The sequence below is a fragment of the Miscanthus floridulus genome, chromosome 13 (genome assembly GCF_019320115.1).
Source record: "Miscanthus floridulus cultivar M001 chromosome 13, ASM1932011v1, whole genome shotgun sequence".
In the NCBI taxonomy this organism is placed as follows: Eukaryota; Viridiplantae; Streptophyta; class Magnoliopsida; order Poales; family Poaceae; genus Miscanthus; species Miscanthus floridulus.
In genome coordinates this window covers 65,213,921-65,241,147 of record NC_089592.1, presented here as the reverse complement: position 1 = coordinate 65,241,147, position 27,227 = coordinate 65,213,921, and the positions used below count along the sequence as shown (strand labels likewise).

At 46.9% G+C, this 27,227-nt stretch overlaps 3 protein-coding genes across 3 annotated transcripts; 2 read left to right on the top strand and 1 right to left on the bottom strand.

The window, feature by feature from the left end:
• Positions 1-2,353: 2,353 nt before the first annotated feature.
• Positions 2,354-5,296, bottom strand: LOC136499934 (MADS-box transcription factor 8-like). The gene is made up of 7 exons (XM_066495417.1): positions 5,252-5,296; positions 4,851-4,921; positions 4,678-4,765; positions 3,083-3,431; positions 2,690-2,731; positions 2,527-2,568; positions 2,354-2,416 (listed from the first exon to the last, which is right to left on the bottom strand). The coding sequence occupies exons 4-7, from the start codon at positions 3,209-3,211 to the stop codon at positions 2,354-2,356; spliced, it is 276 nt and encodes a 91-aa protein (XP_066351514.1). The 5' UTR covers positions 3,212-3,431; positions 4,678-4,765; positions 4,851-4,921; positions 5,252-5,296.
• Positions 5,297-8,417: 3,121 nt separating this feature from the next.
• On the top strand, positions 8,418-9,768 carry LOC136502205 (receptor-like protein kinase). The gene is made up of 2 exons (XM_066497670.1): positions 8,418-8,500; positions 8,626-9,768. Exons 1-2 carry the CDS (start codon positions 8,427-8,429, stop codon positions 9,743-9,745), a joined length of 1,194 nt encoding a protein of 397 aa, XP_066353767.1. The 5' UTR covers positions 8,418-8,426; the 3' UTR covers positions 9,746-9,768.
• A 1,192-nt stretch (positions 9,769-10,960) lies between these two features.
• Positions 10,961-17,279, top strand: LOC136499933 (receptor-like protein kinase). Its single transcript, XM_066495416.1, has 3 exons — positions 10,961-11,372; positions 11,490-11,584; positions 17,226-17,279. Exons 1-3 carry the CDS (start codon positions 10,961-10,963, stop codon positions 17,277-17,279), a joined length of 561 nt encoding a protein of 186 aa, XP_066351513.1.
• Positions 17,280-27,227: the final 9,948 nt, after the last annotated feature.

Below are 27,227 nucleotides of genomic sequence, written 5' to 3'. Positions count from 1 at the left end.
ATCGAACCCCAAACCGACCAGAACACACAAGCACACAGCCAGGAAGCGACCGAGCTCTCGACACCCATTTGCTCCTCTCACCAAAGACTTGGGACATGTCCCTCTCTCGACTATTTGTAACCCCTATTATGAACTTTCAGTGCAAGTAACATGAGTAGCAGCAATGAACTGGACGTAGGGACATTCTACCCGAACCAGTATAAATCTCATGTCCACTTAGCACACCATCTGAGCTAGACGCGCAATATTAGAAATTTGCTAGTCGGTGGCAACTCGAAACATCGACAATGGCGTTGTCGAAGGTCCTGTTGTTGCGCTCTTTCCAGATGACCTAGGAGACTAGTAGGATGAGTGAGTCGAAAGCACGCATGAAGGTGTCTGGGACCGCATCGTGGGTCTATAGCCACCAGTCGGTGTCCATGGAGTCGTGGCCCGGACCAAGGTGCTGCTGCCCCGCCTTGACAAGCAGGCGTGCCCAGACTTCACGCATGAACGGGCAAGAGGCCAGCAGGTGGTCAGTGGTCTCGTCATCTTGGTCACAGAGCGTGCAAGTCGCCTTTGGCTGGAGTCCATGTCATTTGTGGCGTTCGGCAGTCCAAAGACGACCATGGAGAACAAGCCAGAAGAAAAATTTGGCCTTTGGCCGCACGGTAGCCCTCCAGACATGCTTGGCACCCGGCAGCGACGTCATATCGATGAAGAATGCCCTGTACGCTGAAGACGCGGTGTAGTCGCCGTTGGCAGTCCACTTCTAGACAAAGTGGTCAGAGGTTTGCGGCGAGAGCTACAACGTCTCAAGCGTGTCCCAGAGGTGAACGTACTCGCAGAGCACCGCAGCGGTGGGGGTGCCGGTGATGTCTCTGGTCCACTAATGGTTATCGAGCGCCTCTTTGATAGTGGGATTGCGTCGCTGGCATCCAACCGCCATTAAAGAGGTTGGGGGTAGTGCTGCAGATTGGTCCGTCTAGCAACCAGGAGTCCGTCCAGAAGTGTGCCGATGCACCGTCACCCACCTAGACGGTGACCGAGGCCCAGAACATAAGGTCGACCTTGCATTCTGACCTAGAGGGTAGGAGCGCCCAAACGGCATCGGGCTGGGACCGCCGTAGCCACTCTCGTCGTAGTCACAGAGCAAGCCAAGCACCCTAGGGTCTGGCAGTCCCAACCCGCCATGATCCTTGGGGGAGCAGACAATCGGCCAGGCGACCTTGCACTTTCCGCCAACAACCGATTTTGTGCTTGCCCATAAGAAGGCACGCCTTCGCTTGTTGATCTCCCCAATGGCCCAAGCGGATAGGCTACAGCAAATGGAGACGTGTACCAGGATCGCTCACAGTGTTGTTTATGTTAGCGTTGCCCTACCTGCGTTCATCAGCAGGCCTGCCTTCCAGGTTGGAATACTGGCGGAGACCGCATCGACAAGCGCCTGCTCGTGCGCGCGGCAAAGTTTGGACAGCGACAGCGGCACCCCCAGGTATTTGGTGGCACTACGTCACACAGGGTTTGTAGGGGCGGTTTTGGAGGGTTTGTAGGGGCGGTTTGGGTAGCCGCCCCTACCAAACCATCTTCTACAAATCATGCATTTGTAGGAGTGGTTCCAGACCGTCCCTACAAATTGATTTTTAGAGGCGGCTGGTGTTATCAGCCGCCCCTACGAATAGATTTGTAGAGACGGCTGATAACACCAACCAGCTCTATGAAATTGATTTGTAGGGGTGGCTGTAGTACCAGCCGCCCCTATAATACCTATTTGTAGGGGCGGTTCAGTCTAGAACCGTCCCTACGGTATATTTTTTCGTAAAAGAAAATCAAATTTACAATTCAAATTCAAACAGAATATATATATATATATGCATATATAATTCAAATCTGACCAGAACATATATAATTCAAATATGACCACAAGCACAAGGTGTTGGTACTGAGAATTTCTACCTAAGTGAACGTTACAAGTATATATACAAACGTAGAAGCTAATGAGAATTATCGATATATATACGTCTTGGGAATCGATATGAAGTATCTGGGCTCATGCACACCTGCAAAAATATAAGTAATACTATCGCATATATATACTATATAGCAGTCAAATGAACAATATGCACAATATACATTTCACAGTTGAACTACGGTATTCCTTATGCAAAACTTATTCAAAGATGCAAAATATTCTAGGCTATAAAAAGTCATTCACAGATATATTAAGACAAACACCATGTATAAGTACTATAAAGTGAAAGTTGGTTCAGCAAGAAGCATTACTGTGTATTTGTGCTCATGGAAACTCAATTTAACGTGTCGGCTGTACACGTATTTGCAAGCATATACATACATAGACTACGATGCTAATAAATTAAACAGATCTGCCAACCTGAAGAGTCGAATTGTTCATTGATGTATATACACCATTTTTAACCTGAAACATGACATAAAAACAAAATAATAAGATGCTTCCCCGAGTATCTAAACAAGACCAGGTAAATTATGTTTGCAGCATTTAAGGGACATGGTAAGGCGCATGCATACCTTTCTTCTAAGGCACTTATTTGCTTCACACAACATTTGCTCCTGGACATGGTTTAGCGATATTATTAAGTAGTTCAAACAGTACCTATATCTAAGCAGAAATTATCCAAAAATATATATACAGATATAAATCTTCATAAATTTTATCATGTTATGAGCATACCCTCCTCTGAAGATCAGTGAGCTGATCAAGCATATGTTGTGTCTGCAAAATGAGAAATTTCTTTGTTCAGCATTGGAAAGATATAACATACAAAGTCATTCATGCCTATACGAGATGAATGATGATCATTCAACATATTTCAAATTCCAAGCCTACCTAATTAAGGAACATTAGTCACAGAAAATATAGGAGATTAATGGGAATATTGTGAAATAAAAGTACTATGTTATATTTAGCTGGGTCTTCTTGGCAGATGATGATCGCAATTGTATATAGAGCACTCTATATTTAAAGTGGTCCATTAATTTATAAATATGAAGGACTGTGCTATCAATACTAGTTCATCCAAAAATTATTTTAACACATTAGGAAATGGTTTGTTCAATAGATTACCCATGTGGATCTTATGTGCCTTAAGGATGAATCAAGTTGCTTCTCAAGCTCTTTGATACCAAGTGACCCCAGATCTTCACCAAGCAAATTCCTGTAATTGCCAATAAAGCCAAAATCAATTGTCTGCATCTTAGCTAAGCATTACACATTCACATTAAGAAACTTATTTTAACTTCAATGCGATTACATTATGGTTTCTTCATTTTGCCTTCATAAATTGATATCTAATTCAGAGGGTTATGACTTATGAGAATTCTGAAAACTCCTTTTAGACTTGCCTCTGAGTCCTCTGTAAATTATCCACCCTTGTTTTCAGTTTAAGATACTCATTGCGACTGCTCTGGACTAACTGCAAAATAAGAGGTACTTCAGTACAAACGATATAAAAAAACAAGTAGTGGCTGGGCACTAGGGATGAAAATGGAAGATCAGTTCACACACACACTACTACTTGGAGCAGTAGTGCAGCTAGAAAAAAAGAGAAGCTGGTCTTCATGCATCCTATTACTTGACATCTACAAAATTAGCATGATAAAGGCATTGGCATATATTACAAAAGCACAACACCAATCGCAACCCAATAGACCACACCATTTGTGTCTAAGCAATCAAAGTATTTGCTAATGCAAAGCACACCAAAATGAAGGAAAAATTAACTCCAGACGCACTAGGTTATCATGTTTCAAATAAGAACTGTGCAATCGAAGTGGTTGGGTTCAACAAGAACTCAACATCTATTATCCTAGCTTGCTTTCTTTCCTCCCATCATTTGTCCATCATTGAGATACTCATCTATCTCAGCAGCATATAAAGCAGGAAAAGATGTCCAAACTTGAGAAAACTTTATGATCCAGACCTATTGACCGTACCATGGAGAGAAAAAGAAGAAAATTTAGAATGAATGTACATGGCAAATTAAAAATAACTTCCCACCGTTCAGATTTGCTCTCACCATTTGTTTGAACAATTTCTATTCATATAATAATAACATCCAATGAAAGAGTACATTAAACAGGACAAAACAATATTCCGGTAGCACAAATTAAGGGTAAGCATGTGGTTGTTTTTCTAACTGTGCCATGCATAAGCACACAGAAGTGAACTAAGTAGCAATAAACAAAAGAATAGAATGGAGTTGTCATATTTATAATAAGCAAGTACCGCAAATTCAGAAACTAATTTTATAGTTATTTACTAAGGTTGCAATAAAGACCAGAAAAATATGAAGGGGGTGAAAGCACGAGCTGCTGACCTAAATAACAGCAGAAACATGAAATCCTGGCTGTTAATAGAACTATTATGAAACGTAGCATGCTGATTAGTGCTTTGACAGCAAGTGGACTTAACAAAGCTGCAGTAGACTCCAACGTGTAAAAAAAAGATACAGATATAATAACCCCCCACAAAAGCTATTTTAAAATGAAATTGGCTACATAATTTAGGGCTGCATGTAACGATAAGTCATTAGGATTTAATAATTTTGACAGAAAAGGCGATGTTTAGGAACAATAACATACGAAACTTTAATCATGGTAAATATAAAGCCCTGGATAACATAATAATAGGGAGGTTACCATAGCACTATGAAAACACACCTTTCCTTTGAAGAAGCTTGAATGTGTATAAAATATAGAATCCACTCAGGAGATACCTGAATATGTGTGATGAACCACTCATATAAACCTGTAAAATTTTATAAGATGAAGCTGAAATTTAAATAGGAAGTTAGGACCACTCTGATAATCTGTAGCTGAAAGAATTTACTCACCGAACACTTTGGCAGTCCCAAAATGACATATCTTTCTCTTGTGTCCACGAGTCACGGTCAAATATATATTGCTGAACCAAAAAATGGAGAGCGTGTAAAAACCTGAAACCTTTTCAGAAAATGGCAAGAGAACCAATTCTACAATTAGAACTATGTACCAAAGAAGCAAACAACGGAAAGGTGTACATGGAAAAAACTTGAAATCTATCGAGGCTATAATAGGAGCATCAATTTCTATGCTCGTCATTACGTATTTTATCTTTGAAATTTCAATCTCCTCTAAGAGCCTGCAAAATCTGTAGACGGTTTTAGTACATGCATCCTCAATAGACTAAGTCACTAATCAAATGAAAACAATGATTGGAAAATAATTATTGCATTATTCTATTAGTATCCACTACCTGGTGATGTAGTCAAGCGCTTCGCAGCCATTGTCAGATTATTGCTCTGTGTGTTCATCTGCCTTTTTCTCTGATGGGATCATTCTTAGGAAATAGTCTACAAGATTTGGAATAAAGAATGAAACATGACTCGTAACTCATTATTTGAAAACATAATAACAGATACTTAATCTATAAGAAGAGTTGTATAGAAATCAAGAAATACCTCGATTAAGTGGGACGCATCGCATTGATTGCCACCCTAATCGACACCTCCATCACCGAGCTGATCTTCCACTCGCCGGAATCGACCTCTGGTCCTCCACGCCTGGATCAAGAAGAGGATTGAGGAGCAGGAAGAGGTTAGGTAGAGACGTGCCTGGAGTTGGAGCCGGTAGCAGTGGGACAGGGAGACGAGATCGATCTACAGATGAACTCACCTCCTCGGCGTGTTCGCGGCACTCCGCCTCCTCGAGCAGGCCACCCGCGCCGGTGCGCCGCTGAGCCCAGGCCAAGGCCGGTTCTACGCCAAAACCCTAGGTCGGCGTGGCGGCGGCGCCGGAGGCCGGCCGCCCAGGCCGAGGTGCCGCTCCGCGGGGCGGAGAGGCGGAGGCGACGACAGAGTGTGGCGCGGCGGACGCCACGGGAGAGTGCGATGCGAGGAAAAAAAAACCAGAGGCGGCGTCTCGGACTGAGATCGAGAGGACGAGGGAGATATTTTTCTCCCCAACAGCTGTATATACAACGGACATTTATAGAGGCGGCTCGTGATTCAGCCGCCCCTACAAATGAACACCTACAAATCGACCCATTTGTAGGGGCGGCTTGTAGTCTCGTGGGTCCCGAGCATGTCCACTGTAGGGCCATCACCCGCCGCCCCTAAAAAAAATTGTCCCCAACCGCCCCTAAAAAAATTGCCCCATTGCTACGATCGTTCTTTTGTAGTAGTGTGGGGAATTCCTGAACTCTGCACGGGAAGACCGTCTGCACGTCCTGGATCATGGCTTCCGAGCAGCGGATCGGCGTGATCGTGCATTTGTCCAAGTTGGTCGACAGGCCGGAGGCTCCGGCGAACAGCTCCATGCCTCCATGATCTGCCGGACGCAAGTGAAGTCTTGCGCTGAGGGTGCGAGGAAGACGACGAGGTCATCCGCGTACACAGAGGCGTGGTGTTTGATCGCGTTCCCCGGTAACGGCGTGAGCTCCCCGCAACGATCGGCCTCCGAGATGAGGGCGTTGAGGACATCCATCACAATGACGAAAAGGAGCGGCGATAGCGGGTCACCCTGCCGCAGTCCGCGCGCGTGGCAGATGCGCCGCCCAGGACGGCCGTTGACGAGCACCTTGGTGCTCGCCGTTCCCAACAACGCCGACAGCCAATCGCGCCACCGTGTCGGGAAGCCGATGTGCTCAAGGACTTCGAGGAGGAACGGCCAGGCCACGGTGTCGAAGGCCTTTGCTAGGTCGACCTTTAGCAGCATCGCGGGGTGGTGCCGGGCGTGCAGCCAGCGGCAAGTGAGCTGCACGGCGCGGAAGTTTTCGTGGATTTGCCGCCCCCGAATGAAGGCTGATTGGTTGATCTTGACGATCCGGGCCATGTGGGGCGCCAGGCGAAGAGCGAGCCCTTTGGCGAACAGCGTGCCGACGGAGTGAATTAGGCTAATGGGCCTGTAATCCCTGAGCCCGTCCGGTGTCGCCGTCTTGTGTAGGAGCACCATGACTGCTTCGTTCAGTAGGTTGAAGCTCCTGAAGTCCATCTCCCAGAGGGCGTGGAACACCCGTACGACGTCGGGGCCAACAATGCCCCACGCTGCCTTGTAGAAGGCACCAGAGAATCCGTCCGGGCCGGGCGCCCTGTCCGACGGCAACTCCCGGACGATCCGTGCGACCTCGTCCGTAGTGAACGGCGCCACCAGTTCATGGAGGTCCAGGCGCGGGAGGTCAAGCTGCGACAGGTCAATGCGATGATGTCTCACGAACGCGTTGCCAAGTAGGCCGTTGTAGTACTCGTAGACAATGGCTGCCTTGGCCTCTTCCTCGCTGAACGTATGCCCATTGTGCGCGATGGCGAACAGATAGTTCTTGCGCCGTCGGTGACAGGCCTGCAGGTGGAAGTATTTCGTGCATGCGTCACCATCCTGCAGGTTCCGTGTCCGTGCGCGTTGCCTGGCCATGGTGCGCTCCAGTGATGCCAGGCCGAGGATGTTGGCCTTGAGCTCGCGCCGGAGGTCAAGCTCACCCTGCGATAATAGCCTGGATTCCTGCGCGAGGTCCAATTCGTAGACGACAGCTCTCGCAACGGCCAGCTGCAGTCTGACGTTGCCGACGCAGGAAGCGCGCCAGCTCCTGAGCGCCTTGGCCAGCGCTCGTAGTCTGTGGTCCAGGCACCGACCGGCGTCGGCATCGACCAACTGGCCACCCCAAGCCACGCTCACCACGTCCATGAATCCCTCGATCTTCGTCAAGTAGTTGTCGAAACGAAACCTCGGCCTAGCCCAAGGCTCGGAGTTGAGCACGAGGATCAACGGCGCGTGGTCGGAGCAAACGTACGAGAGACAGCGGAGCTGGTGGCAAGAGTACTGCTGTACTGGTGAATCCAATCTAATGAGGCGAAGGCCCTATCGAGGCGTTCCAGCGTTGGGCGATCACGCCCGTTCGACCAGGTGAAGAGCCTGCCGGACAGGTGGACCTCGTCTAGCTCCAAGTCGGAATGCAAGTCATGGATCCTCCTTCATCCATCACAATTCGCAATTTCCTCAGGTATGACCTACAGGAGTTTGACTCTCTGTTTTTACACAAGAATGTCACTTGTTGTGTAATTTAGTAGCCACGTTTGTGTCTTTTTCTTGATCCTGTGGCAGCAAAACAACCATGTGACTACGTAGACGTAGCTGTGCGATGCTTGATTGATCATGGTATTGGTGGAATGGAACGCGGCAAGGAGCAGCACACACCGTTCTACGCGTTCCTGTCATTTTTTTGAATCTCCAGTGTGAACTCGCGTCGCGGCGTGAGTAGAAAATTCATGTGCAACAAACAACACGGCAATCTTGTGTCGTTACTACTGGCCTGGATATATGTTAAAATCACTTTCCGTGTCGTCAGTTGGGGCATCCGCGTAAACTGTTTCTATCGTATATATCTTGTGGACTCCAACTCCATCGAGTTACTGGTACCAGTACAGCAATACGCATACATGCCACTTTGGATTCCAGGAGGCTTGATCAGCACCCAAATTCTGTTCTTCTGCAAGAGCCACGCGCAGAAAAGGTTAGTACAGCAATGCACACTCAATTGTTTGAATCACTGCTTGTTCTGCCTCTTTAGCAAGTTACAGAAAAACACAAGCTTTTCCTGTTTTTCATCTGCGCTGACTTCAAACGTTTTTTTTTCAGCATGAAAATGAGGCTAGTTCTGTGGCTTTGGTTCATGCTGTTTTCCACATTAGTTTGGTCGTCTTGGAGTTTGAGTCCAGATGGTGTAGCCCTTCTTGCTCTGTCCAAGAGTCTCATGCTGCCAGGTTCCACAATATCTACTTGGAGCGCTTCTGATGCAACTCCGTGTAAATGGAAGGGAGTTCTATGTGATAAAATGAACCATGCGATTTCTCTGAATCTATCATCGTCTGGAGTTTCTGGTTCACTTGGACCTCAAATAGGACTTCTGAACTATCTGCAAGTCCTCGATTTGTCCATTAACAACATATCTGGTTCGATCCCTCCTGAACTGGGAAACTGCAGTATGCTCGAACAGCTGGATCTATCCCAAAACCTGCTTTCTGGCAAGATACCAGCATCAATGAGCAACCTCAAGAAATTGTCATCACTGTCACTGTACTACAACTCTTTCAGTGGAACAATACCAGAGGAGTTGTTCAAGAACCAGTTTCTGGAGGAAGTGTACCTACATGACAATCAGCTCAGTGGTTCGATACCCTTCTCGGTTGGAGAAATGACAAGCCTCAAGGCTTTGTGGTTGCATGAAAATATGTTGTCTGGAGTTTTGCCCAGTTCAATCGGCAACTGCACCAAGTTGGAGGAGCTGTATCTACTCGATAATCAACTGAGTGGCAGTCTTCCAGAAACCTTGAGTGAGATCAAAGGCCTCAAGGTTTTTGATGCAACCAACAATAGCTTCACAGGCGAGATTCCATTCAGTTTTGAGAAGAACTGCAAGCTAGAAATATTCATCTTGTCATTCAATTATATAAAGGGTGAAATTCCATCATGGCTGGGGAATTGCAGGAGCTTGCAACAACTTGGATTTGTCAATAATAGTCTGTCTGGCAAGATTCCAACTTCTCTCGGTTTATTGAGCAACCTCACGTATCTTTTACTTTCACAGAACTCCTTGTCTGGACCAATCCCTCCTGAGATTAGTAACTGCCGGTTGCTGCAGTGGCTAGAGTTGGATGCAAACCAGCTGGAGGGCACTGTTCCTCGAGAGTTGGCAAATTTACGGAACTTATCAAAGCTCATTCTCAGAGATAATAATCTTAGTGGATCAATTATGTAATTTAGAAGTTTTGATAATGCATATATCAGGTACTTGTAATGTTTTTTTCCCTAATGGTTAATGTCTTTAAAATGAGACATGTCGAGCCTCCCTCTTGTGTTACTTTGTTTTTTAGTGCTAGGGCATGCGTGTTGCAAAAAACCATGGATACCATTGCATTGCACCACAAGGGCAAAGTGTTTTTGTGGCGAAAATTTTCATCACAAAAGTTTTTTTTCTACCACAAACCAGCCTTTGTGATGACTTTTTAAATCGCCACTAGTCGCCACAGATACTCGCCTCACAGATACTCTAGTGATGAATTTTTGTTCCCCACAAATGGCCATACTCATTAGTGACAAATTGAATTGCCACTAGTAATGTAGCCATTTGTGGCCCATCCGTTGTCACAAAAAACATACGCATTAGTGGCAAAAAATGATGCCACTCATAATGTTTTTAGTGGTGATAATAGTTTCCACAACTATACAGAATTTATGGCAATATAATTGTCACAATTGCCATTGTAAAAGTGACAAATTTTATGGTCACTGGAGACTACATATTAGTGACAGAAGTTTCGCCATTACTTGTGTCGATGCTTGTTCTCACTATTAAATTATAATTGTGTCTAATTGTTTGCCACAATATGTATGGGAAAAAGTGGTAACTTGTTAACACAAATACTTTTCATTTGTGATGCAAACTCATCCTCACATGTAAATTACGGTGGCAAACCCTGTTCATAGAAAATTATCTTTTTGTGAGAATTAACAAGACAAATTGTATCAATAGTTTCATCATAAAAAAGCATAGCATTTGTAGGAAAATATTTGTCAGGACAAGTTTTGTCACAAGATAAGTTTCAATTGTGTGAAACACATTAGATAAGTTATCATTATTATCCTTGTTATAGTGACAAAAATCGCTCAACAGATGTACATTATAGCACTATGATTATCTCAAATCTGCACCAATAATATTTTATGGTCACTGGAGACTACATATTAGTGCTTCTGATGCAACTCCTTGTGCATGGAATGGTGTTGGTTGCAATGGAAGGAACAGAGTGATTTCTCTTGACCTATCATCATCAGAGGTTTCAGGTTAGGACATGAAATACCTGCAAATTCTCATTTTATCTGCTAACAACATATCTGGTTTGATCCCTCTAGAATTGGGGAACTGCAGTAGGATCTGTCCCAAAACTTGCTTTCTGGCAAGATACCAGCATCAATGGGCAACCTCAAGAAATTGTCATCACTGTCACTGTACTACAACTCTTTCAATGGAACAATACCAGAGGAGTTGTTCAAGAACCAGTTTCTGGAGCAAGTATACCTAAATGGCAATCAGCTAAGTGGTTCAATCCCCTTCTCGGTTGGAGAAATGACAAGCCTCAAGGCTTTGTGGTTGCATGAAAATGTGCCGTCTGGAGTTTTGCCCAGTTCAATCGTCAACTGCACCAAGATGGAGGAGCTCTATCTACTTGATAATCAACTGAGTGGCAGTCTTCCAGAAACCTTGAGTGAGATCAAAGGCCTCAGACTTTTTGATGCCACTAATAATAGCTTCACAGGCGATATCTCTTTCAGTTTTGAGGATTGCAATTTAGAAATATTCATCTTGTCATACAATGATATAAAGGGTGAAATCCCATCATGGTTAGGGAATTGCAGGAGCTTGCAACAACTTGGATTTGTCAACAACAATCTACCACCTTCGGTTGGTTTACTGACAAATCTCTCTTATCTTGTACTTTCAGAGAACAATTTGTCAGGTCCAATACCCCCTGAAATTGGCAATTGTCGGTCATTGATATGGCTTGAGCTGGGGTCCAATCGTCTTAACGAGTCAACGGTACTATCGCACGTGCTCTAGTTTCAGATTGTCAAAGTCTGGAACCGCTAATTCTCAGAGAAAACAATTTTAGCGGATCAATTATGTAATTTACTTAATTTGTTCCAAATTATAAGACATTTTGGCTTTTCTAGATACATCGCTTTTACTATGTATCTAGACGTAGTGTATATCTACGTGCATAGCAAATGCAATGTATGTCGAAAAGCCAAAACGTCTTATAATTTGGAACGGAGGAAGTAGAAGTTTTCAAAAATGCATATATGAGCTACTTGTAATGATTTTTTTTCTAATGGTTAATGCCTTTAAAATGAGACACGTCGAGCCTCGCTCTTGTGTTACTTCGTTTCTGAGTGTAGGACATGCTTGTTGCGAAGAACCATATGGATACCATTGTAATGGTACATTACTACATGCACCCTTCCCAGCAGTTTCCATAAAAAACAAATTGAGATTAATCCTCAAGGGTTAGGCGAAGAGAGTTAATGGCTTGGAGGCGCCTACCCCGCGTCGCTCCCACGCGAGCGACATGGACAACCCTCCCTCGTAACCGAGCCGCCCCCCTCCTCACCCCTTATCCCGCTGCGCCGCCGTCGAAGCTAGCCGCCGGCAAGGCCTTTCGGAGGGTCGGGATGGCGGCGGCATGGCCTTTTCCTCCCTCGGCGGCGAGTGCAGCAGCAGGGCCGGCTGTCCTTCCCCCTGTGTGAGCTGCGTGGAGCTCGGCAGGGGAGGTCACGGCGGTTGTGGCCACACCGGCCGGTGTCTGTGCCGATGCTAGGCGATTGCGGCGGGGCTCCTTCTCCCTCTCCTCAGTTCCTCCCCTCCTCCAGTCTTGAACATGGCGGCGCAGGCAGGGACGGCCGGATCCATGGCCGGGTGACCAGATCTGGCTGGCCCTGGCCGGGTGGTGTTGCGGTCAACAGCAGTCAAGGCCGCGGTAGGGCTCTTCTCCTCTCCTCTGCCTGCCCCTCCCCTCACGGTCTTGGTGGCTGCACGGCTAGGCAACTGCGGCAGGGGGATGCTGCGGCCGAGCCTAGGCCTGCTGTAAGCTAGGGCGGTGATTGGCCGTCGGTCTGGTGGCAGCGGCCAGCGGTGGCCGGGGTTCGTGCAGGCGATGGGGGGGGTGCTCTCTCCTCTGCCTGCCCCTCCCCTCATAGCCTTGGCTGCTGCGGCAGCTGCCCGCCAGGGCGGCTACAGCGGCGGCCTGGCCTCTCTAGGAGCTGGCTGTGGCCGAGGTAGCTTTCGCGTAGCCTGGGTGTCGGCCAGGGCGATGGGCCAGCTCAGGTGCCTGCGGTTGTGGTTAAGACGGAGGCGGTGACAGCATCAGGGGTGTTGAGTTCGGGTCCTGGTATGTCCGGATCTGGTGGCCCTAGTGCAGGGGGCGGTGCCCGAGATGGTGAGGGCATACACTCTGTGGCTGTTGGCGGATGTCAACAGCAACTTCGACGGATGCCAGAGCCGACGATGATGGTCAGTGACAGCCTTGGCGTGCGGCTGTGTGACGCGAGTGGCGGAGTCAGGTTCGACTTTGCATGGTCCAATTGGAGGGTGTGGCGGCCGTCGCAGCTGAGCGGGTGTTGCGTGCAACCGGCCCGTTGATGCCCCTCTGTAGGGGCTTCTGTGAGGCGGCGGGACAGCGGCGATGGCAGTAAAGGCTGGCAGGGTGTCTGCTTCGTGACTCGAGGTTCGTGCTAGAGGGTTCTTGGGCAAAAGCCTTAGCGACGGCGACGCCGTTAGGTGCCGCTCCCCTGTTGAGGGCGTCGTGTTTCCCGTCTAGCATGCCTTCCAAGGGTGAAAACCTAGTCCACGTTGGACGTGCGACGATGGCGCCATCGGCGTTGCTCCCTTCCTGAAGGCGTCACATTTAGATTTTCGTTGCGGCTTCGATGCAATGCGAGGGTTCGCGGTTGAAAGTCGGAGCTGCTCTTCGGTGTTTGAGCTTGGCAGCGATGACCGGTGGTGGCTAAGCTTAGGACCCGTCGAGGGTGACTAGTGGATAGCGTACCATGGGAAGTCAGAGCTGCTGGCACCTTAGTTTCCACGCTCAGCAACGATGACCCATGATAATGTGTCGTGTTTGTGCTCAGACGCATTGCGTGGAGTGGTTAACCCTTCGGGTGCCTTTTTGACAATTGTCTGACTAACTTTCTTGTATATAATATTCTTTCGTTTCAATTAAACGGCAAAGCTCCTGCCTTTATTTTTTTTAAAAATCCTCAAGGGTTAGCAACCAAAGGGGATTAATCCCCTCCAATCCCCATGTGGAATATGTGCATTCAAAGGAGCTCGATCGCATTGTGTCACACTGACACACATAGTATTGGTAACGCGTTGCAGTCGGTCGTTGCCATCTCGCTTCTTGGCATCGGAAAGCAGCAGGCATGACGCGTTCCTGTGACTGTATTCCATTGTGCAGCTTTGCTTGCCCGAGGAGGCCCGGTGCAAGAACGCAAGCAGCAGTTTCAGCTCGCTGCACGTGTGTACGTTCTGTCCTCCCTTGTCACTCCTTTTTTGCGTTTTGCTCCTGCTATGCTATGCACACGTGACCCATTCCACAAAAAAACTGGGTCACGGGATCAACAAACTTGTGGCTCTCAAGGGCATTGCTTGGGTCGGTTGGCACTTAAGCCGTCCGATTAATCTTGCGGTTAGCTAAGACATCACGACTCACGAGAGCCAATGGTATTTGAATATATAAAGAGCTGTATCGTTTTTGCTATAAACACTGCTCGTGGGCTCTGCATAATGTATATATTGTCGCCCTCAAGTAACGTAAAGAATCGTTGCTACTTTTCTACACCTAAAAAATACTTATTGCTATCGTCGTATCGCCCGGTCTAGGAGTCCGCTTGGTCCTAAAAAATATGGAAGGTAGTCGCTCACCCCTCGCTGCCCAACCTCTTCACGCGCGTGCACGCGGCTTCGCCCCTCAATCAAAACGGCCACGATGCTAATCACAGAAACATCACAAGATTCGATCCTTGCATGCAAGAGCAAGGCGGTGATAAAGGACAGATGTCACTGTGCCACCTTCGGAGACATCACCTGCTCGAGACCATATAGATGAAATCCAATTAGGATGTTTCTTCTCAAATTATAGTTTCCTTTTTTTAACAAACTTTGCTAAATCCAGGCATGAAACCGTGTAGAAATCACTATATTTCAATATAAATTTTAGAAGCCATAATGCACTATGTTTCGGGACGGATCGAGGGAGTAGACAATAACTACGATATGCATGTACACTATGTCAAAAATACATATTAGAGACTCGGTGAACAGTCATCAAAGATGCTGAAAAAACGTCACTTATAATACATCTCTCACTCATGACCCGTTATTAGAGAGGCACTAACCAAAACCAGCCTGGTCTGTTTCTGTAGACCGTGTTTGTATTTTTTAGTGTATAGAGCTCCGCGCAACGCGCGTCAACAATAACGATGATCTGGAAATTGTTTAGGGTTTCTAATGCAAAATTGTTTATTACCTTTTTATTATTTTCTAACAAAACAAATCCGTTTAAACTTAAACTTGTAAAATGCATAATAATAAATTCATACAAATATTTTAAAAATGAAAACCAATATTATATTTATAGATTTCTTAATATGTTTATCTAAGTTGTAAACCATGATGCATCATGGTAGGCATGCACAAAAATCTGTGACCTCCTTGCAGCACACGGGCACGTATCTAGTGTGATTTGAAAAGCTTACTATTGCTGCTAATTAACTAAGCGTGTTAGTCGAGCCGCACGACCGCCTTCCGCCCCGCATGTCCGTCGTTTTCTTCCTCTTCGACGACCCTTGCCTCGCCACTGCCGCCTCCCGCTGACGCAGGCGTGTGCGGAGGAGGAGGAGGATATACCTCGCTAGCGTTAAACCCCCTGCTGCTGCCGCCGCCGCCGGAACCCTAATGGTGGAGGCGCGAGCGCAGTGGGGCGCGGGTGCAGGCTTCACATGGGCACGGTTGGGCATGGGCACGGCCGTCGGGGAGGAGGTCGTCAGAGACCCGGCAGGCACGAGCTAGAACCCGCTGCCGGAGACCTGGCGGGCGCGAGGTGGAAGACGACCTGCGGGCGCGGGCTTGCAGAGGGAGATAGAGGAGGCGGCCATGCGGTGCGACCTTAAAACGGCCACCTGTTTTAAAGTCTTTAAGTTGAAACGTGGTTTGACTTGGACAGGACCAGGATACAAGATCTTGGGTCAGTGGCGGTGAAAGATCCTAATAGCTAGAGGGGGGTGAATAACCTATTAAAAATTTATACAACAACACTTAGCAAACCGGTTAGACAATTATAAAGCGAAGCAAGTGTTGCGCTAGCCTACTAAAAATGCAAGCCACCTACCATAATTCTAGTTTCTATAGTTTCTAACCACACAATGGCTATGTCACTATACTAAGTTAGTGTGCTCTCAAAGGCTAACTAAAGAGCCACACTAACCAAACTAACAAGCTCTCATAACTAGCTACACTAAAGAGCTTGATAACAAGTTTGCGGTAATGTAAAGAGAGTGAGCAAGATGATTATACCGTCAAGTCGAGGAGTGAACCAATCAATCATAAGAATGAATACCAATGAACACCAATCACCTCGGAATCAAATAATGACACAATGATTTTTACCGAGGTTCACTTGCTTGCCGGCAAGCTAGTCCTCATTGTGACGATTCACTCACTTGGAGGTTCACACGCTAATTGGCATCACACGCCAAACCCTCAATAGGGTTCCACACAACCAACACAAGATGAGGATCACACAAGCCACGAGCAATTCACTAAAGTACCTTTTGGCTCTCCGCCGGGGAAAGGTCAAAAACCCCTCACAATCACCACAATCGGAGCCGGAGACAATTACCAACCTCCGCTCGACGATCCTCGCTGCTCCAAGCCGTCTAGGTGGCAGCAACCACCAAGAGTAACAAGCAAATCTCATAGTGAAACACGAACACCAAGTGCTTCTAGATGCAAACACTCAAGCAATGCACTTGGATTCTCTCTCAATCTCACAAAGATGATGAATCAATGATGGAGATGAGTGGGAGGGATTTGGCTAAGCTCACAAGGTTGCTATGTCAATGTAAATGGCCAAGAGGAGTGAGCTAGAGCCGGCCATGGAGCTTAAATAGAAGCCCGATGAAATAGAGCCATTGTACCCCTTCACTGGGCACAACACGGGGTGATCGGGCGCTCCTGTCAGATCTACCGGACACAGGACCCTAGCGTCCGGTCGCCCAATGCTTACCATGTGTCATCGACTTCAAACGCTGATCGCCCGATCTCAACGATCATCAGTAGTGACCGGACACGCTGCTCAAAGTGACCGGACGCACCAACACTAGTGTCCGATCGTTTCCAGAAAGGTACCAGAAGCGAAAAATCACGACCGAACGCGTCCGGTCATGCCCGACCGGGCACACCCAGTGTCCGGTCACTCAACATCATCATACGTCATACTAACCGAACTCAGGTCCTGAGCGTCCGGTCATGAGACTGAAATCGCATGCTCACTGCTGCCACTGACCGGACGCGGCGGTCCTACCGAGACCAGCGTCCGGTCACTTACAGTGACCACATTCACCTGGGTTTAGCCACCGGTCATGTCCGTTACACTCTGTGAAACCCTATCTTTTCTGTACAGGGCGCCGGTGGCACCGTCGGACTGTTCGCACTCTACGGACAGACACTCCGCTAGTGAAGTTTCTAACCCTTGCTCAAATGTGCCAACCACCAAGTGTATCACCTTGTGCACATGTGTGTTAGCATATTTTCATAAATGTTTTCAAGGGTGTTAGCACTCTACTAGATCCTAAATGCATATGCAATGAGTTAGAGCATCTAGTGGCACTTTGATAACCGCATTTCGATACGAGTTTCACCCCTCTTAATAGTACGGCTATCGATCCTAAATGTGATCACACTCACTAAGTGTCTTGATCACCAAAACAAAATGTCTCCTACCATTTATACCTTTGCCTTGAGGCTTTTGTTTTTCTCTTTCTTCTTTTCAAGTCCAAGCACTTGATCATCACCATCATCATGTCATGATCTTCATTTGCTTCACCACTTGGAATGTGCTACCTATCTCATGATCACTTTGATAATCTAGGTTAGCGCTTAGGGTTTCATCAATTCACCAAAACTAAACTAGAGCTTTCAATCTCCCCCTTTTTGGTAATTGATGACAACCCTTTCACAAAGATATGAATTAAAATTCAATTAAATCCATGTTGCTTGCCCAAGCATATTTACCATGTGTAAAAGGATATGGTCAAGCTTCATGAACCCCAAATGGTAGCAATTGCTCCCCCTACATATGTGCTAAGAGTTTGGGTTGTAGCTTGCACATATGCTTAGATAGGAAATATAGGAGACAATGTCTACCAAGTGATGCTAAGGTATAAAAGATGGACCTTTGAAGCGTGATACCAATCGGAGTGCACCAATATACCATCCTTAGCATCATGGTTAGCTCTATACCACTTGGAAATGAAATCACTAGATAACCTATGCATGCTAGTTTTTCATTTCATCATTCAAACCTACAACTAGCATACACCACACAAGCATGGATATTAAAATTTAAAACTTGTGCCATACAAGCAAACATATGAAATGCACATTCAAATGCACCATACAAGTTCATGAGCTTGCTCCCCCTACTTGTGTGCTGAAAATTTTAATTGATCCCCTTCCTTTGTCATATCTCTCCCCCTATTTCAAATTCTCCCCCTTTGTTGTCTTTTCACTATCTTAGTACACTAATATCTTTTGTTTTTCTCCCCATGTACTAATATCACTAATATCTTTGTTTTTCTCCCCCTTTGTCATCAATGACCACAAAGGTTCAAAATGTGGATAGGTTGAGATTTATCAATGTCAATCAATGGGGTGAGGATCATTTTCCTAAATTTGGTCCAATCTAGAATATCTGTCAAAGATATTTAACTCGGTTTGATCCAAGGACAAGCTTCTTCACACCTCCAAATAAGGGTTATCTTGTACCATGTTGAGTTAAACACTAAGAGCTCATTATCTAGATTAAACACTAGGTTTACAAGCCCACAAACATGTCATATGCTACCACCCACTAGATCAAAATAAGCATAGAACCAATAGTGGTACCATATAATCATCAAATTTATTTGATTTTCATGAATCTCCTACAACTAAAAAGAACAAAGTGTGGATATTTTTTGGTGCGACATTTGTTTTGGTTTATCCGTCTGCCCATGCCTGCGATCCCATGATATCTTAATTACTGATTGATCGTGCCATTCTCCTTGATTGAATATTGCCTGTCATGTGATAGAGGAATTACGGCAAAATAGAAAGTAGAAAATTATTGTGCTATCCATATACACATTGCATGTTTGCATGCACCAGCATACATGGCAACGAGCAAAAGGAAAGAGAATTGACACAGAAGGAAAGAGAATTAAGACAAAAGGAACCTCTTTGTATTTCTGATAACCTTGTCAAATCTACCTACATTTAATTACTTCCCCTCTTTGCATTTGCTAAAGGGACAGCTTTTTCCTCTTTTCATTTGGTTTCACGCTCACGTGTTCCATCACCCTCGCTTGCTGTTTCTTGCGTGAACCATAGTTGATGTCATCTGTCTTCCATGGCTCAGCCTCCCAATCCCAAGAGAAGGTCCCTACCTCTCCCTGACTGGAGATTCGGCCTGCCAGAGGAGCTTCTCGAGTCCATCGGGCAGCGTCTCGCGTCAGGCCACGACGTGGTGTCCTTTCGATCCGCTTGCTCCCCATGGCGTGCCGTTGTCCCATCCACGACCTTCGGGCCACTCCTGCTGCTCCCGTTCGACCCCGACTCGGACCGCGTTGGCTTCTACTGCATCCCAGAGAAGAAAGTCTTGTCCAAGACGCTACCCGACATGTGTGGCAAGGTGGCGTGTCGCTCCTCGTGTGGGTGGCTGGCGCTCATGGATGAGGCGGCATCCGTGACGTTGCTGAATCCATTCGCCGGTGCCCGTGTCCCCGCGTTGAGCTCCCGCCAGCAGGCGAACACGTCATGGCGGCGTCCTCATCAGAACGCGTGTCTAGGGTCCACGGCCGGTGGGTCCTCCATCCCACCAATGGCTATGGGGACGCGGATGCCGTAGGCAGAGCCATCAAGCTAGAAGACATGAGGGATGTGTTTGAAAGCTCTTGTTTGGTTTTGGTGAATTGATGAAACCCTAAAGTGCTAACCTAGTTTATCAAGTGATCATGAGATAGGTAGCACATTCCAAGTGGTGAAGCAAATGAAGATCATGACATGAAGATGGCGACGCCATGATGATGATCAAGTGCTTGGACTTAGAAAGAAGAAAGAGAAAAACAAAAACCTCAAGGCAAATGTATAAATTGTAGGAGCTATTTTGTTTTGGTGATCAAGACACTTAGAGAGTGTGATCACATTTAGGTTTGATAGCCGTACTATTAAGAGGGGTAAAACTCGTATCAGAATGCGGTTATCAAAGTGCCACTAGATGCTCTAATTCATTGCATATGCATTTAGGATCCAGTGGAATGCTAACACCCTTGAAAATGTTTGTGAAAATATGCTAACATATGTGCACAAGGTGATACACTTGGTGGTTGGCACATTTGAGCAACGGTAAAGAAGTTAGAGGTGAAAAGGAGTTAGTCTCACTGGTCACAAGGTGACCGGACGCTAGTCTTTGAGGAACTGGCACGTCCGGTCAGTTGTAACAGCAAAGATGTTGGCGTCGGTCAATCGACCTAAGTCGAAGACTGACCGGACGCTGAGGTCTAGGGTTCGGTCCTATTGTTGGACAGCGCAGAAGAAAGTCACTGAGTGACCGAACGCTGTTAGGGTCCGGTCAAGCATGACCGGACACGTCCGGTCGAAGAAAATCGTTTCTAGAACCTTACTGGAAACGACCGGATGCTGGAGGCTGAGCATCCGGTCAGTTTGTGTGCAGTGTTTGGTCAACAGATGATAGTTGAAATCTGATGAACAGTATTAGAAGCAGGGGACACGTGGTGTGAATCACGTGACCGGACGCTGAGGGCCAGCATCCGGTCGATCGGACCAGAGAGTCCGGTCACCCCGCATTGTGCCCAGTGAAGGGGTACAACAGCTCTATTTCATGGGGGCTTCTATTTAAGCCCCATAGCCGGTTGAAGCACACACCTTTGGCCATTTTCATTGACATAGCAACCTTGTGAGCTTAGCCAAAGCCCTCCCACTCATCTCCATCATTGATTCATCATCTTTGTGAGATTGGGAGAGAATCCAAGTGCATTGCTTGAGTGTTTGCATCTAGAGGCACTTGGTGTTCGTGTTTCACTACGGGTCTTGCTTGTTACTCTTGGTGGTTGCCGCCACCTAGACGGCTTGGAGCAGCGAGGATCGTTGAGCGAAGGGTGGTGATTGTCTCTGGCTCCGATCGTGGTGATTGTGAGGGGTTCTTGACCTTTCCTCGGTGGAGAGCCAAAAGGTACTCTAGTGGATTGCTCATGGCTTGTGTGATCCTCATCTTGTGTTGGTTGTGTGGCACCCTATTGAGGGTTTGGCGTGTGAAGCCAATTAGTGCGTGAACATCCAAGCGAGTGAATCACCACAACGAGGACTAGCTTGCCGGCAAGCAAGTGAACCTCGGTAAAAAATCATTATGTTCATCATTGATTCTGAGGTGATTGGTCTTCATTGTTATTCATCCTTATGATTAATTGGTTGCTTCATCTACGTGACGGTATAATCTTCTTGATCACTCTCTTTACATTATTGCAAACTAGTTGTCAAGCTCTTTAGTATAACTAGTTGTGAGAGCTGACTTGCTTGGTTGGTGTGGCTCTTTAGTTAGCCTTTGAGAGCACGCTAACATAGGGTAGTGTCATAGCTATTGTGTGAATAGACACTATCTAAACTAGAATTGTGATAGGTGGCTTGCATTTTGAGTAGGCTAGCGCAACACTTGCTTTGCCTCATAATTGTCTAACCGGTTTGTTAAGTATTGTTGTAGAAATTTTTAATAGGCTATTCACCCCCCTTTAGCCATTAGAACCTTTCAAGTGGTATCAGAGCCAAGGTCACCGTGATTTGAGGCTTAAAACCTTCGATGTAAAAATGGCTCAAATCAACAACACCAAGATGCCACCCTAATTTGATGGCACAAATTATTCCTATTGGAAGTCAAAGATGACCACACACATCAAGTCAATCAATAGAAAGGTGTGGAAGGTGGTAGAAACCAAAATTGAGATTAGTGATCCAAAGAATCCCACCGCGGCCGAAGAAGTGCTTCTCCAAAACAATGACATTGCTCTAAGTGCTATTCATGATGCAATTGATGAGAGAACATTTGAGCAAATCAAGAATATTGAGATGGCTCATGATGCTTGGAAGAAGTTAGAAGAATCATTTGAGGGCACTCAAGCCGTGAAGGGTGCAAAGGCTTACATTCTCAAGAAGAAGTTTGCAAGCTTTAAGATGAAGGAGGATGAGTGTGTGCCGGAGATGTTTCATAGGCTTCAAGTGCTTATCAATGATCTCAAAGCACTTGGAGCAGAGGTGAAGGACAAGGACTTCTCCTACAAGTTCTTAAGATGCTTACCTTCAAGATTTGGCACATTGGTCACTATTCTAGTAAGGAGTGATTTGGACACCATGACACCAAACCAAGTGTTGGGAGACATCATGACCGATGATACATATAGAGATGAAGATGAGAAGGAAGAAAAGGAGAAGAAAGATGAGAAGAAGGATGAGAAGAAGAAGAGTGTGGCATTCAAGGCCATATCATCCAAGGGCAAAGCTAAGCAAGAAACATCAAGTGAAGAAGATGAATCATGGGATGATGATGATGATGAGAAGATGGCTCTCTTTGTCAAGAGATTTGGCAAGTTCATGGTGAAGAAGGGCTATCGTGCTATAAGAAAGAAGTCTTCATCCAAGAACAAAGAAGAGTCAAGAAGGTGCTTCAAGTGTGGAAGCAAAGATCATCTTGTTGCTCAATGCCGATACAATAGCGACAATGATGATGACAACAAAAAGAACAAGAAGAAGGACAAGAAGGAAAAGAAAGAGAAGAAGGACAAGATGGCATTCAAGAAGAAGAAGGGTGGTTCATATGTGGTCACTTGGGATAGTAATGCTTCCTCAAGTGATGATGATGATAGTGATGATGACAAGACCACCAAGAAGAAGGCATTTGCAAGCATTGCAATCAATGAGAAGCCTTCTCTCTTCGAATCTTCATCATGCTTCATGGCTAAGGCCACTAAGGTACAAACTAGTGATGATGAGAGCGATGAAGAACATGATGATAAAAATGAAAATGAAAATAACCATGATAGTGATAGTGATGATGATGAACCCACCAAAGATGAATTATTTGACATGCTAGAGGATGCTAGAGAACACTTTGACATCAAGAGAAGGGAATGCAAAAGCTTACATAAGGAACTAAAAGCCCTTAAGCAAGCCTTTGATGAGCTCAATGCATCTCATAAGAGGCTAGAGGAAGCCAATGAGAAGCTTGGCAAAGCTCACAAAAAGCTTGAAAAGGCTCATTCCTCTTTGCTTGATGAGCAAAATAAAAAGAAGCATGTTGAAACTTGCAATGTAGGTTTAACGTGTGATATAATTGATGAATCACTATCTATGCCTATCATTGTTGCTCCTAATAACCCTTCTTGTAGCACTTCCACTTCTACCTCATCTAGTAGTGATGGTCTCACTTGTGATGCCTCACTAGTGGTTGAGAATGAGAACCTCAAGAAGGAGGTCAATAAGCTCACTCACACCTTGGCTAAGGCTTATGGTGGTGAGGACCACTTGCTTATGGGCTTGGGTAGCCAAAGAGCTTCTCTCTACAAAAAGAGATTGGGCTATACCCCCTATGGGGGTATTAACCCCTATACCCTTATGGCTAGGCTTGGGCCAGCCTAGATCAGAGGGTCCAGTCCACCAAAAGACGACGCGTGGCCTGGCCAACCTCTTTGGAGTCCGCGCAAGGAGTCAAGACAGATTTGGTGATCAGGCAAGATCCTGGTCAATTAGAATAGGAATCCTTATCCGGCCACCTATGGCAATTGTAACTGGCTAGGATTAGTTTCCAGATCTGTAACCCTGCCTCCCAGACTATATAAGGTGGGCAGGGGACCCCTCTAAAAACATCTCTCATTGATATACAGCAATACAATCAGACATAGGACGTAGGTATTACGCCTTCTTGGTGGCCGAACCTGGATAAAACTTCGTGTCTGTCTTGCGTCACCATCTTGTTTGAGACTTGCGCATCTGTCTACCGACAATCTACTACCTTGGGCATACCCCTAGGTAGACTGCCGACCATATTTCGTCGATAGTGGCACGCCAGGTAGGGGTGTGCATACTGCTCTCCAAGTAAACAAGATGGTCATCATCTCTGGCTCTGTGGCTACGCCGAACGGCCTCACGTTCACCGTCGGCCAGATCACCTGGACCACTGGCTCCGATGACTTCATTGCCATGACCACGGAGGAGGCGTGGATTCAATTTGCATTGACCACTGCTTCACCTGCATCGGCTATGGCTCCGACCACGGTGGATACGGCTCCGACCATGGTACATCTGCCTCCGACCATGCCTGCATCATCTTCAGCCACGCCGACAACCCATCGTCCACTTCCTCGCTACAAAGGGAAGCAGATCGACAACACCGACCTGCTCGACTCCATCGATCGGGTCGGCACCAAACTCACTGAAACCCTAGCTCTGGTAAGTGCAATTCAAAGTCAACCTAATGAGCAAGTAACCGCTCCCCACAACAGATCTACCTGACCAGCTCAGGCCAGTCGTCCTACATGACTTGGTACAGATCTTGTGGTCATATCTACTCCTGAAGGGCGCTCCACTCATCGTCGGCCAGCCTCCACGATGGGTCTCCGGCTCTCTGAGTACGAAGCCTCCATGGAGAACTACCAGGCCTAGCCCTACGGCTTGCGAAACGCTGCCTCCAACTACGCGTATAATATACAACGCTGCTCGGATCTGTGTTTTGTACATCGACCTTGGCTGAAGCCACGCAACATCATCAACATGATCCGAATTGAGGATTATCAAGAAGGATCCGTCCACACAGTCCAAGAGGGTGACTCTAGCTCCTCATCTGGCATCGCATCTAATGCCTCTGTCCACACTGAGCTCCAACATCACGACGATGAGGGCGTCGAATACGATCTAGATATCCTAGACCATGCTCTGGGGTTCCCACAATTCCCGTCTTTCCCACCAAGGCGAGGGGATTTGATCAATGTTGTCAGTAACGACAAACCACGAGCAGTTGGCGAAATAGAACAAGAAAGGATTACGCGCGAAGCACGCAATATTGACCGGTTTAATCGCCGACAAATCGAAGCCAAAGCAGAAGAGGAGGCACGACGCATAAGGGTCCAGCCACGTGACCTCAACAACGCTTTCGATAGGGTGGGGGACAAACAGGTCTTCAGGACTCCAAGCGCCAATGTAGCCGTTGCTATGGCGACGATGCAACGGCTACCCAATACCCCGGAAACCCAAGCAGTGCGCGATGAAATACAAGCCTATCTGATGGCTGCTATGGCCCAGACCACAGAGATTGTAAATCAAGCCCGAGCTCCATCCGTCTCAGTCGAGTCAAGCCACAGCTGCCAATACTCAAGTCACTCACAGCCACTCAACCAACATGGCTCGTGCAACAACAACCATCAGACAACCGTCAAGGCAGAAACGGTGGCCATGATGGTGGTCGGGATGACAACCACCGTTGGGATGACAACCGCCGCGATGTCCGAGATGATAACCACCGAGACAACCACGACAATCGCCGCGATAACCACAGTCACAGGGCTAATCTAGATGGCAACCGAGATCGCCGCAATGGCAATAATGATCTCCGCCATTACCTCGGAGGGCGTGATCTGCGCGCTCGCATCAACTAGAGAGCCAATGATCGTGCATCCCACGAAAGCTATCACCGTATGGAATATGACACTATCCACGGCCCGCCGGGTTTGAAGCAGTTTACTCCACACCTTCGCCAAGTCATATGGCCCAAGAACTTCAAGCTCGAGAAACTCCAGAAGTACGATGGCAACGAGAACCCCGAATTATGGGTCATGCTCTACGAAACTGTGTGCAGATTAGCCATGGCTAATGAGCACATCATGTCTAACTACTTCCCAGTCGCTGTTGGCCACGCAGGTCACCAATGGCTGGTCAGCTTGCCGGCAAACTACTTTGATTCTTGGCAAGAGCTCAAGCAAGCCTTCATCGACAACTTAATTGCTACTTGCGAGCAACCCGGTAACAAATATGATCTACAATGGATTCGAGATCAAAAAGATGAGCCACTGCGTGAGTACATCTAGCGTTTCTCAGATATGCGCATCAAGGTCCCATCAATCTCTGACAACGAGGCAATCGAGGCTTTCATCACTGGCCTCCGCTTCCATGATGCCCTAAGGGACAAGCTCCTGCGCAAGAGACCTAAATCAGTCACAGCGCTCCTAGCCACTGCTAAGAAATATGCAGACGCCGACGACACTAAGAAGATAATTATCAAAGAAGCAGCAAGGGTTCCATGCTCCGACCACCCACCGCACCGCGATGATTACCGCAGCAACCGTGGTCAGAACGACAATTTTGACCGCCGCAACCAGCACAATGACTCCCGCGACCACCGCGACCAATGTAATCAGTGGTGTAACCACTAAGACGATTACAGGGGCAAGCGTGCTTGGGAAGACGACGGAGAGGTCAACACCGTTAAAAAAGGTGGCAGACATCGTAACTACGAAGACGACTATGCCAAAGCATTGAAAGGGCCCTACCAACTCCATCCCAAGTCAAACCATACCATGGAGAACTGCCGCGTTCTCAAGTCTATCTACACGCGTTAACAGGCTCCGGATACGTCCGACAAGCCTAACAACATAGGGGAACACCGCAACGAGGACAACGACGACGAAGACGCAAATCCTCGTCACAAGTACGTCAAGCCAACCGATCGCATGCACACCATCATTGGAGGCAAAGTGTCCATCGAGACCAAACAAGAACGCAAGCTGCTCACACACGCTTGCCTAAACGTGGCCAACACCGACAACCTCCTCACCGATCCGCGGCTTCCCCCATGGTCTCACCGCGAGATCTCCTTTAGTAGAAAGGACCAATGGGCCGCAATACCTGAGCTAGGACATTTTCCCCTGGTCCTCGATCCTTGTATCAACAAGGTTCAGTTCGACAGAGTGCTGATCGACGGTGGCAGCTCCATCAATATACTGTTCAAGAACAGTCTACCCGCCCTGAAGATAACCCAGGCAGATCTCAAGCCATACGAGGCATAGTTCTGGGGCGTTCTTCCTGGACAGAGCTCTACACCTCTCGGGCAGATCACGCTACCTATGTAATTTGGGACCCTGGACCACTTCCGCACCGACTACGTCAACTTCGTGGTCGCTGACTTCGACGGCACCTACCATGCTATTCTTGGTCGACCGTCGCTCACCAAGTTCATGGCCATACCTCATTATAGGTATCTGGTGCTCAAGATGCCTACCGAGAAAGGAGTTCTAACCCTCAGGGGCAACGTATACGCAGCTTATACCTATGAGGATGACAACTTCAAAATAGCAGAGGCTCACGACCT

Excerpts from the sequence above, each read along its gene's own strand:
- LOC136499933 (XM_066495416.1), top strand. The coding sequence starts at position 10,961 with ATGGGCAACCTCAAGAAATTGTCATCACTGTCACTGTACTACAACTCT. Across the intron at positions 11,373-11,489 it reads GTCATACAATGATATAAAGG|AGAACAATTTGTCAGGTCCA; the intron begins GTGAAATCCCAT and ends TTGTACTTTCAG. Across the intron at positions 11,585-17,225 it reads ATCGTCTTAACGAGTCAACG|GGCGCCGGTGGCACCGTCGG; the intron begins GTACTATCGCAC and ends TTTTCTGTACAG.
- LOC136499934 (XM_066495417.1), bottom strand. The coding sequence starts at position 3,211 with ATGCAGACAATTGATTTTGGCTTTATTGGCAATTACAGGAATTTGCTT. Across the intron at positions 2,732-3,082 it reads GGCACATAAGATCCACATGG|ACACAACATATGCTTGATCA; the intron begins GTAATCTATTGA and ends CTCATTTTGCAG. Across the intron at positions 2,417-2,526 it reads ATAAGTGCCTTAGAAGAAAG|GTTAAAAATGGTGTATATAC; the intron begins GTATGCATGCGC and ends GTCATGTTTCAG.
- LOC136502205 (XM_066497670.1), top strand. The coding sequence starts at position 8,427 with ATGCCACTTTGGATTCCAGGAGGCTTGATCAGCACCCAAATTCTGTTC. Across the intron at positions 8,501-8,625 it reads AAGAGCCACGCGCAGAAAAG|CATGAAAATGAGGCTAGTTC; the intron begins GTTAGTACAGCA and ends TTTTTTTTTCAG.